At 40.3% G+C, this 11997-nt stretch overlaps 1 protein-coding gene across 3 annotated transcripts in view; it reads right to left on the bottom strand.

The window, feature by feature from the left end:
• Il33 (interleukin 33) overlaps nt 1-11997 on the bottom strand; it is a 35066-nt gene continuing 23069 nt past the window's right edge. For all 3 annotated transcript variants that reach the window (XM_036166655.1, XM_036166647.1, XM_036166664.1), the window contains 7 exons: nt 9894-10004; nt 6975-7100; nt 6331-6450; nt 4328-4438; nt 3831-3881; nt 2115-2212; nt 1-541 (listed from right to left, as the gene is read on the bottom strand). In XM_036166655.1, the coding sequence (XP_036022548.1) occupies nt 350-541; nt 2115-2212; nt 3831-3881; nt 4328-4438; nt 6331-6450; nt 6975-7100; nt 9894-9993 (798 nt within the window). In that variant the 5' untranslated portion in view covers nt 9994-10004 and the 3' untranslated portion in view covers nt 1-349. The remainder of the gene's footprint in view (nt 542-2114; nt 2213-3830; nt 3882-4327; nt 4439-6330; nt 6451-6974; nt 7101-9893; nt 10005-11997) is intronic.

The raw sequence follows: 11997 nt of genomic DNA, 5'->3' as shown, positions 1-11997 counted from the left end.
AAAAAAAAAAGGCTTTTAAATTGGACCCTTGTCTAAAGCATAGCATGAGCTATGGTGCTTACTCATCTGAAGAGATCCGCAAGTGTGAATTCGTTCAGGACTCAAAGCAGATGAAGGTAAAAGCCAAGGCAGAATCTCTTTCAGTCTCTTTACAAATGCCCTATGCCATATAGTCATGTCTTTATTGAATGTGTAGTGATAGAGGAAAAGAAAAGACTTTTTATATACAATAAGGTAACATTCCACAGCATCTTAAGCCATTCCCTTAGATGTCTCTTCCTTTCTCCCCCCTTTCTTTTGTGGTAACATTTAAATTGTTCAACCCAGAGCCCACAAGCTTCTTATTCCATTAAACTTTAGAAAGCTTAAACATGATGTTTGTATTATCCTCGTCCTCTTCTTCTATTAGAGCAAGCTGGTTATCTTTTACTCCTATGTATGTCCCAGGTTTTTTCTTACATTCAAATAAAACATAGTCGGAGGACTTTTTGTGAAGGACGAAGTAGACCTGGTCTGGCAGTGGGACTTGACACTTTTGGAGCTGAGGAAAGAAGAGAAAAAGACAGTATGTGAATGGGAAGTTCAGGGCTGACATTGCCTTCCTGGGTTAGAACTCCTAGGAAAATCATCATTTATAACTTGGTCTCTCTAGCAAGTCTGTTGACTGAGTTGAGGAGGGAGGAGTGATCGGTGTGGGGAGCTGCAGAGGGCACAGGGTGTGAGTAGGAGTGGAAGTGATTCACAGGGAGTTGGCACCTCGAGATAAGCTGCTTGGTGGAGACTGAGCGGATCTATATGTGGCCCTTCTGGATTTGGGCCTTCTTTTGCTATTTATTATCTCTAATACAAAGAACATGGTGCTCTGTCTAGCAAACTTCAGCTTTTCAGTCTAGCCTGCATTCCCTATAGATTGGTTCATTTCCAGTTTAAATACAGATGTAGTTTCATATAGCTTAATTAGATTAATTATTAGATTAAATCTTTAATTAAATTATTAAATACAGATAAATTATTTACATTATCTTTAAGGGTTTATTTTATTTTAAATTATAGGCATGTGAGTATGTCTCTGTGTGCATGTGTGTACATGAATGTAGATGCCCATGGAGACCAGAGGCATCTGACCATCTTGGAGCTGGAGTTACAGGTGGTTGTGAGTCACCTGGCAATAAACCCTGGGGACTCAACTCATGCCTTCAGTATAAGCTCTCAATCAATAAGGACTTAAAAGTGATTATTATTTTATCCATCGGGTTTTGAGATAGTTTGTTGCACAAAATAGCTGACTTACTCTGAGGGTTAAAAGAGATAGGACTGCTGGAGCATTAAGCAAGGACTTGATATGCCACGGCACTCTGCTTTTATTTTTTTTATCATATACATGCTAGATAGTGCATTATATAAACTTGAGAATAGTTCTTAAGCAGAATCCTGACCACTGTCCACTGTTTCTGTTGATGTCCTACATGACTGGGTTACTTTAAATTTTGTATATTATAGAAATTGTCTTCTTTATAATGCTGTCCTGTTTTCTCCCTAACTTCTTGCTCTGACTTGTTTGTATTTTGACATGTTCATCCTTTTGGTCATGACCAGGGTATACCTGCCATTTATTAAGTAAGAATGGATCAGATGTAGAATTTTACACTGCTAATAACTGGTGATGTGTGGACATGCTTGCTGACCTCCCCTTGACAGGCTTGGAGCCAGAAATTATTTTATAAAGGAATTTTTTTCTGAAAGAACACAGCCAAAGGGAAGGATGTGAGATCACTCTGTGTGGAAGTGCCTCTCAAACTGTAGTGAAGGGATGATGCTCCTGGGGGACTGTTCAGACATTAGTTCTGATTCAGTTGTGGGGAAGCCTGGAATCCTGCTTTCTAGCAAGTTCCCTGGGGATTCTGTGCTGTTGTGGAGACCAGACTTGTAGTAACAAGACCACACATCCCACTGCCCTCCTTCCTCCACTACTGAGCAAGTCATTTGAAGCAACTGACTGTGTTTTATTTACAATAGTATGCGCCCAGCTCTGTCTCCAAAATTTCCCTAACATCTAAATACACATCAATAGGTAGAATCAATTTGTGGCTGTTACATAGTAACATTTCTGTTACCTCCACAGAGTGGTCCTCATCATTGGCCTTCAGCCTGATGTCCGTGTCTTTGATAGGACTCATGTTCACCATCAGCAACTTACCATCCACACCATCACCTAACGATGAAAATGATAGCATGTGAGGTAATGCATTTGCCACTTGGCTGCATTCTCCCATTCTACAAGATAGATGGACAACAGATGCCACCACACCAGGAGCTTTTAAGGTATCTATTGTGTGCGGTTGTGGGGCCGGAGAGATGCTTCTGTGGTTAAGAGCACCTGAATTCAGTTCCCAGAACCCGTAGAGTGGCTCACTTACAGGGGATTCATTGTTCTCTTCTGGTTTTCCTCAAGCACTGTACACATATAGTACATTTACATACATGCAGGCAAAACATTCATATACATACAATAAAATAAAATCTTTTCTAAAAGTCTCCTATTATACATGATTAATACAATTTTACCTGTCAATTAAAAATGAAAAGAACAGAAGAAATTTTAAGTAAAAAAACCTAAGCCTTGTAACTCATCTTAATTTAACTTAATCCAAAGAATCCAAGATGTGAAGGAAAACAGATCATTAATTCATTTAGAAGTATTTGTACCCAAATAAAACTGAGGAGTTATTATCAAGTAGGTAGAGGGTCTTTCTTCCTCTTTTCCTTCCTCCCTCCCTTCTTTCCTCCCTCCCTCCCCCCCTTCCTTCCTTTCTCTTGTTCCTTCTTTTTTATCTAAGATCTTTATTGACAGATAATTCACATAGCATACAACTTTCCTGTTTGCACAACTTGATAGACTTTAGTCCAGCATCCTCATAGGCCCATGATACCATCTCCACTTTCTGTTTTAGAACATCGCTGTCTTCAATTTCTTTCTTTCCTTTTTTTCTTTTTTTTTTTAAATGCTGGATGTCGTTTTTTGTTTTGTTTTGTTTTGTTTTTTGAGACAGGGTTTCTCTGTGTAACAGCCCTGGCTGTCCTGGAACTTGCTCTGCAGATCAGGCTGGCCTGGAATTTAGAGATTGGCCTGCCTCTGCCTCCTGAGTGCTGGGATTAAAGGTGTGTGCCACCAAGCCTGGACCAAGAGTCTTTCTAAATTCCTCAGAGGAGGAGGTTAGGTTTTTAATTTCTGTTATTGTTCTGATCTTTTCTAATTGAATTGACTTTGGGCATCAGCTTCCCTGTGTGTGTGTGTGAAGCCACTGAGTTGTATTTTAATAGATGATAATAAAACATTTCCCTGCCTGTGTTCTCATGACTCAATGTTGCTTTTCGGCTAAGTTCTGGCTAACTGAAGATGAGCAGTCATGTGATGTGTAACTTCTATTTGTGTCCTAAAAGGGAAATGGAATTTATTCACCCACCTTCCTCTCCTCTTGCTACTTGGGCATAGTGATGAGGTGTTAGACATGAACAGAATGACAAAATAGAAGGAACTGCCTCTGGACAACCTTTGGGCAGGATCTTTTTGGCTGTGCCTGAATGCGGTCTATATTATTATAAGTAGCTTATTATTATAAGTACTATATGCAGCTAAGCCTTTATCCTATTAATCCAGAAATAGATGAGGTAGAATATATGCTCTAAGAAGCTAAGATCTTACAATGAGTGTGGGGTTGAAGATAATCTTTTGAACCACCCTTTCTTTATTGTGGACTATTTTAGTCTCATCTTTGTTCTAAATGAGAATTCAAGCACCCCCATCCCCACCCACCCAGCCTCCACATTACCTGACTCATTTGAGGGATGAGGAGACTCATAGTAACGTAGCAGCATCTTGTCTGAAAGACAACACAGAATCACTTGGTGAGACAATTGTATCTGAAGGTTTATAACAATCTCAAAAGATATTACGCTGTGATGAATTATCCAACATGTGTGTTAACACTGTTTATGGCAGAGAAGTAGTCTTTCATGAATAGTCATTTACGCTATGGCGACACTGAAAAGGTTGGAAAGATCTAGTGAGTATTCAGCATTAATAAATACATGTGCTCTCTCTATATTTCTCAATAGTTATTTCTCTACATCTGTATTCTTCCCTGAAGAACCTGACTACACTGAACCCTTCTTAACACAGGAAGACTGGAATCAGCATAGATGATGAAACCCATTGCTGTTGGCTATCTCAGTTAATCCATTATGGATAATTTGGTAGTTTATTTTTTAACCTTACCAGTCATCATTACTAAGTATAGACATGAGGAGATAGTCTGAAGTTGTCTACCTTTTTCTTGGTCTTTTCCAGAATCTTCAACATTGATCACATAGCGTCCATTCTCCAATACTTTGAAACAAACAGATTGGTCATCATATGTGCTCAGGGAAGCACAAGATTCTGTAAAAAGTGAAATTCCTGTCAGTAAGACTAAAAAACAAACAATCCTATGAACAATTTTCTTGGCTACTTTTTGAAGTAATTTCTCTCAAGAATTTTGTTTTTTAACGTGAGCTATACTTTGTCATTGTAACATAGGCAAAAGCCATAGTTGGTGCCAGGACGGGATTGAAGGTGGTGGCTTCCTGCATGGTGGGGCTGGGGTAAAGAAGAGGACAGACAGCTCCATTTTTGCCTTCCCACGGTCTAGGAAACTGTGGGAAAGAATGGTCATGTTTAGGAAGGGGTAGGTGAACATATGCCCTTTTATAAAGCATGACTACTTAGGGATTTTTCAACACTCTAGGGCAGTGGTTCTCAACCCTTTTGGAAATTGAACCGTTCTTTCACAGGGGTCAAATATCAGATATCCTGAGTATCAGATGTTTACATTACAATTCATAACAGAGGCAAAATTACAGTTCTGAAGTAGCAACAAAGGTAATTTTATGGTTGGGGTCACCACAACATGAGGAACTGTATTAAAGGGTCTCAGCACTAGGAAAGTTGAGAACCGTTGCTCTAGGGGATGCAGATGTAAGCTCCTTTGTGCCTTTGCCTGAGATACATACAGAGCACATGATAACATTTTTAAATCATATATGGGTAAACTGAAGCAGATTTGGATCCATTTGAGGATCCTACAGTAAAATTTACTGAATCTGCTACAGGTTATTGAATTTTGCAAATAAAAATAATATACAAAATAAGAATTTGTATGTGAACATCTAAAGCAAAGTAATTTAAAAATAGTTTATGAGAAATGAATATTGATTGGGAGCTTAATATTATTTGTATTAAATATATACTAAATACATACTATATATGATATATACTAAATTGTTTTATATATATATATATAAATATATCCTATAAAAAGTAATATATATTAAAATAACAACATGTGATTCTTAATGAAGTTTCCATATTGGTGGGGTTTTCACTTGTTAATTAATTAATTTGGGGGTTTGTTTGTTTGTTTTTGAGACACTGTCTCACTATACTGTTCTGGCTGTCCTGGGACTCACTATGTAGCCAGACAGACCTGAACCCCTAGAAATTTACCTGCTTCCCAGATGGTGGGACTAAAGGCACGTGCCACTCTGCCCAGGACTCAATTTATTTTCCCCCACATTGATAGAGATTAAATGCAGAGCCTTGCACATGAGGCAGTATCCTACCTGAACTACATTCCCTGGACTCTCTTCAGTTCTCGATGATCGAAATTTCATGTGGAACTTTGCACAAATGGTAAAAACTTTAAACTATTTTTCAAGCCATATCATGTTAAACTTGTATTTTAAAAGATAGTATTTTTTATTCTCTTTCATGGTGAACAATTTGAAATTTGGGGATTAATGCAGGTTTTTTTCTCAAAGGATAATTTATTTTTCAGGACTAATGTAGACATGATTCCAACCTACAGCAAGTATTCCAAAATATCAATGGATCAATGGACTGCTAACCATAGAATGCACAGGCACAGATACACCACACCCAGTTTGGATGCCACTGAGCTAGCACACCAGGTAGGAAACAAGTTTCTGATACATGGTTTTGTTTTGTTTTTTTTTTTTGTTTTGTTTTTTTTTTCCCTGAGACAAGGTTTCTCTGTGTACCTGTCTTGGAACCTGTCTTGGATCTCACCCTGTAATTTACAGAGATCTGCCTGCCCCTGCCTTCCGAGTGCTGGGATTAAAGGCGTGGGCCACCACCGCGGCGAAGGTATATCATCACCCAAGAAGATCTTGAGTCTGCTGTGTGCAGTAGCACTTGCCAAGGCCCCGTATCTTATCTTACACCTCACCACCGGCCCGCCAGACCCCCAGCAATGCCCCTGTGAGCAGTCACACCTCGGATACTCTCTCTGACAGGTGATTCGGCGGCACATTCTTGGAAATTGGATGTATCCAACAAGGAGCGCTTCGTGGCATCCCTTGGGTAAGCAGGGAAGTTCCCTTCACGCTTTCTACCTGCAAGACATCAGTAGGAGTCAGGGGTGAACCACCAATATTCATTCTGCAAAGATGCCATCCTTTTTGATGGGCAATATGGCCACAATGGTAAGTGATGCCAGGGCTGTAGTCACCCAATGGTCTAATGGGATTGGCACCTCTTTAATGGGGAAGTCTTCATTTTAAACCCCCCCTTTTTTTTCATTCACACTCCAGCAGAGCACACAAAGAAGAAGAAAACCACTCACCAAACTTGCAGTACTCAAAAGCAGCTACTGTGAACCATTTAGTTCACCCCTTCCATAGTAAAAAATATCACCCCAAATGATTATGTACTTATTTAAAATCTTGTATCGTCTGTTTTCACTCACCATTGTATCCATTTCTCCCATGTAACTAAAAACCCTCTCCAAAATGGCCAACACAGCATCAACTGTATTCTTTTCCTCAAGGAGAACTTGGATGAGGAAAACAATTGTATCCATAGACGTGGAAAGTAAAAGCTACAGGATGCTCATTAGTCTGTCCAGGGATGAACATACCTGATTTTAGTGAATAACTTTGGATGGTTTCTTTCTCAAAGTAACAAGTCTCCTTTCTTATGGTGAGGCCAGAACGAAGCCTCATGTAGTAGACATGGCAAATTTCTTTGGTCTTCTGTTGGGATCCTAACAATAGAAAAAAAGTGTAGATTTATGTGGGTCATATCCTATAAATATATACAGTGTCTCCAACAAAGACTGGAGTATCACTACTATTTGCATATAGTAAGGCATAGGATATGTTATACAAAAGGAAATGAAGTCTTGTATTAGTTAACTTTTCTCATTATTGTGACCAAATTTTTGGCAAGAAGCAACTTAAAGGGGAAAAGTATTAGTTTTTCTCATGTTTCAGGTCTGTTTTGGAGGGAAAGGCATGGCAGTGGGAGGCTGCCTGCTCACATCTCAGCAGACTGAGAAGTGGAGAATGGAGAATGGTGGTGTTTAGCTGTCTTTATCTGTATCCTTTTTAATTGGTTCTGGATCCAGGCCATGGGATATTGCAGCTGCCCATTTTCAGGGTGGGTTGAAATTAAACCTTTCTGGAAAATGCTGTCATAGGCATACCCAAAGATATGCCTCAGTAATTCAATCAAGTTGACACTTGAAATTAACCATCACAGACCTTGGGATTTAACAGACAATAGGCGGGGTTGTATTTTGTTGCCAAATGAGTTGTAAAAACACTTAGGTCTTTAGAAATATTTTTCTTGTTGTTTTCAGAATGCCATTTGAGGGATCATGGCACTGCATTCAATATGCATCAGCTGTTGCCTAATTGATGGGAATGTTGATATCCATAGGAGATTTGAGCTGTTTTTCTGCTTACCTAGAATAAGTTTTTAATATTTTTTGGAGGGTGTTTGAAAACTATAAAGGGTATTGATACTAAAGTAATTGCCATTAACCAAGTATCAGCACTAGGCCAAACACTCTGTTAACTAATTTTATATGCCTTTTAAATTAACCACTCATAACATTCTTGCAAAGTATTATTATCTTAGTTTTGCAATGACAATATGAGGATGTTAGGAATCACAACACTGCCCAAGGTTACATGGCTTATGAGTTGTGCTAAGGGGTGTGTTAAATGTCCCCACAAACTCTTCTGCTTAAACACTTGGTCCTAGCCTGGTGACACCCTTTGGGAGGTTGTGGAATCCTTGGGGTATAGGACCTTGCTGATATACATAGACCACAGGGGCCAGCCTCAGAAGACTATAGTCTGGTCCTTCAGTTCCTTCTTCCTGCTTGGTGCTAGAGAAGCTGCTACAAGCTACGGCTGCTGTAGATCAAACTGATACAGCCTCCATCCATGCCATAACGGACTGTACATTCTAAGCCATGAAGCAAACTGAACTGTCTACCTTCAAGTCGCTTTTGTAAGGTTTTGGCCATAGAGATAGATGTAAAATTAATTAATGTAGCATGTTTGATATCAAAGCTATTCATTAGGCTCTATCTCCACTGTGGTTGTGCCTCTAGTCCCAGCACTCAAGAGGTTAAAGGAGGAGGGTCGTGAATTCCCAGATAAGTCTGAGCTACATAGAGTCTTATTTGGCCAGGGGTGGGCGTGGGGGTGAAATCTACCCTGCAACCTAAGAGACTAGCCAAATGAAATTCAATCAACCAAACTAAAACAAACAAACAAACAAACAAAAAACAAAAACAAAAAAACAACCAGTTATTCAGTAATCCTGATTTTACTTAGCCAATGAGAAACTTAAGTCTCATGTAGAGCATTTCATTTGTGTCTTGGACATCATAAATAGCCTTTCAGGGTCATGTAACATGTGACTTCTAAGATCTCAATGTTCAAAGTGAGCTCTGGCACCAATGTCAGAAATTCTGGCATATCTACTCCATAATGCAGTATCTATAAAGGGCCTCATTTTCTGGGTACTAAGACAGTGCATTCTTTAATATGAGGAAATTTGGGAACACCAAGTCACTTCCACCGAATCACTGTTTCTGCACATAACATTTTGACATAATTACGAATAAAAGGATCAATTAAACTGTGATTTCCTGGACATTCAGGAACCATTGTCAAATTGGTGTTTAAAATCCTGACTACCAAAGAAGTGTGTGGGTGGTTCAGAGCCTCAGGGAGGACAGAGGGGGCATTGCTTTCTTTTTAGGCCATTCATCACGTTCTAGCCCCCTCCAGTCCTCCAGAGTTGTTACTCTGGTGGTCACTATTCCAGTGTGCAAAGTATGCTGCGAATAGTCAAGAGCCTCACAGCCCCTTCTCCTCAAGAACCTCACAGCCCTTCTCCTCAAGAGCCTCACAGCCCCTTCTCCTCAAGAGCCTCACAGCCCCTTCTCCTCAAGAGCCTCACAGCCCCTTCTCCTCAAGAGCCTCACAGCCCCTTCTCCTCAAGGGTGTGCCTGTTATGTAACTTCATTTCTCTTTCGTTGTGTTCCAAACTTTTGAGTTTGTAATTCGATAATTATATTTGGTCCATTCTTCTTTATTTGGGGGCCTGGGTATCTTCATTTTTGATTCTTTCTTTTATCAATAATCAGTAAATCAATACACCAAAGGTCTTGACAAATATATGGACTGAAAGTGGGTCAGTTTAGAGATTTGTCAGTTAATTAGGGGAAAGGTTTTGGGGATTTGATGGCAGGGGCTGTGAGAAGTGTGAAGGGATTCACGTAAAAGACCATATTTTACTAACTTACGCTCATCAAAGGTCTAGATTATCTAAGCCAGCCTATCCCGTGCTATACCCAGTGACAATATAAACTCTTCAAAAACAAGGCTTCCGTATGCTCGGGAGCCGCCTCTGTTGGCCTTTCAGTTCTTATATTCTTGGGCACTCTTGGAAAGGTAGCATGTCTGAGCAGTGAAATAATAAGCATTTGATAATAGATTTCAAACAGTGTGTAACACGGGAATGCCGACGCTCTTACTTCTTGGCTTGCAAGGTTTCACCAAGGCTCTTCTTCCAGCTGTGCTGCTCAGCTTTGCCGGGGACATTTTGGAGGTTGAGTATCTCACTGTAGGTCTCATTTTTCAGGTTTCTGTGGCATCAAAATATAATATTAGTCCAGCTATATGTACCTGAAACCACGAGAAACAACCTCCTCAGCTATCTCAACATGAAATTGATAGCCATACACAAAAAGTAAATAAATGAATTTGAGCATAGTATTCTGATTATGCGCTTGTGCTAGAATTTAGCCATTGAGTAAGAAAACAAAAAACAGAAAAAAATCTCAAGCTGAGTAGACTAATTATTGTTAGTGGCAATGTTTGTATCGAAACCTTAGGACAGTTTTGTTGTAGTACATAGTTAAAAAAAAAAAAAAAAAAAAAAGTAGCCATACAGATGTTGCATGGTTTTCACTGTAGGGGAAAAGAAATAGAAATATGTAACTCAGAAGCCAAGACAAAACCTTGTAATGTTATATTTGAGTCAGTATAAAATGAATGCCCAGCAGCGTGTGCATGCCTTATTTTCTAAACATTTTCTCCACTTAAAGGAACCATGACTCCAGATATGGGGCCAGGTTGTCTCAGACCATATGGGAGCCACCTTGGAGTTTCTGCCTGTCAGATTTGGCACCAACTGAATATTTGAAAGAGTAATGTTGGTGATCCGAATAAGCACAGTTTCTCAAGAATAGAGAAAGGGAGTAAGATTGCTGATTTTCTCTGCTCACTCACAAGTTAGAAGATCAGGGTAACAAAGGAGAAACTATATTCCAAGGAGACAGAGTGGAAAATCACTGGCACTCAAGTTGGGGGCTTAGCTAATATGCATGGACAAAGAGAAAGATAACGTGGAGAAGTAGGAAGCCATCCAAAACTCCAGCCCTGATTCCCTGCATGGGTGGAGGATGGGGAGAGGGGCTGGGAGGGGTCAGGAGGAAGGGAAGCAGCAATCACGTGGCCAGGCCGGATTTGGGTGGCCATCGTGAGAACAGAGGAGCGGTGGTGGCCACGAGAGAAACCCATGATTGACGACAGCACAGTTCTCACAAGCGTTAATTCCAGGGCAGGAATTTGGTCTGAGGTGAGTCCTCTCTCACTGCTGACTGAGCACTAAGGAGCCGTCTCCTCATTCATTCCCCAGATCTTAGAGCGTTGGGATCAGGAGCTACCTTCAAAGGGGGTCTATTGTTTGAGACTGAGCAACTCTGGAGATTAGAAAATACAGGCAGGTGACCAGTCAGGGTGACTGTCCAGGAGAAAACCCTGTAAGGAGAGGGGATGACAGATCTACTGACCGGGAGCCTGGGCTGTGGAAGGCACAGCGATCAGAAGTCCTGCCACCTTGTGGCGAGGACTGTGACCTGTAGCTTGAGGTTGTCAGCGGAGACTGAGGCCTCCAAGCCTGCAAGCGGCAGGTTTCTGATAAACCAAGGCAGCGCGATTGCCCTCCCATTCAGACAGCAGTCCGCGCTCCATTTGTTCTTCGCTCTCAAGTAAACTTTGCCAACTCGTGGATTTCAGACTGAGGCTCTCTGGAATGAATGGGAACCTGCGCAGCCTATAGGATGCAGAGATCAGCGTGGGGTGCAAAGGCCCCATAAACGCAAAGGAAGAAAGCCTCTAGACTTCATTAGAGTCTGGAGTAAACACAGCCCTGATGCAGAGGAGATGTCGTCGACTGGCATCAATCACCTAAGGCCAGCAAGCTTAGCGGGAGCAAATTCAAACCCACTGCCCTCCCCACACAGACCCGGAAAAGCACTGCTCCCTTTTTATTTTCCTTTCATTTAAAACTATTATTTATTATTTTGAATTTTAATTTTTATTCCTCTTCTAATTTTATCTGCTTCTTTTGTAATTGAGTTTTAAATCTCTTGTTATCTTTCTCACATCATTTCAATCTTAACACTTTGTCTTTTCTCTCTTTTTAAAATTTTTAAAAATTAAAAATATGATTACATTATGATTTAGGCAAATAGAACCAACTAATTCTGGACAGAGGTACCAAAAATATTTTTAAAAATGTAGCCTTAAACATTTTTACTGGGAAAACTGGATATCCACATGTAGAAGGAAAGC

Source organism: Onychomys torridus, chromosome 1 (genome assembly GCF_903995425.1).
Source record: "Onychomys torridus chromosome 1, mOncTor1.1, whole genome shotgun sequence".
Taxonomy (NCBI): domain Eukaryota; kingdom Metazoa; phylum Chordata; class Mammalia; order Rodentia; family Cricetidae; genus Onychomys; species Onychomys torridus.
The sequence above is the reverse complement of the archived record's forward strand: the minus strand, read 5'-3'. Positions and strand labels throughout refer to the sequence as shown.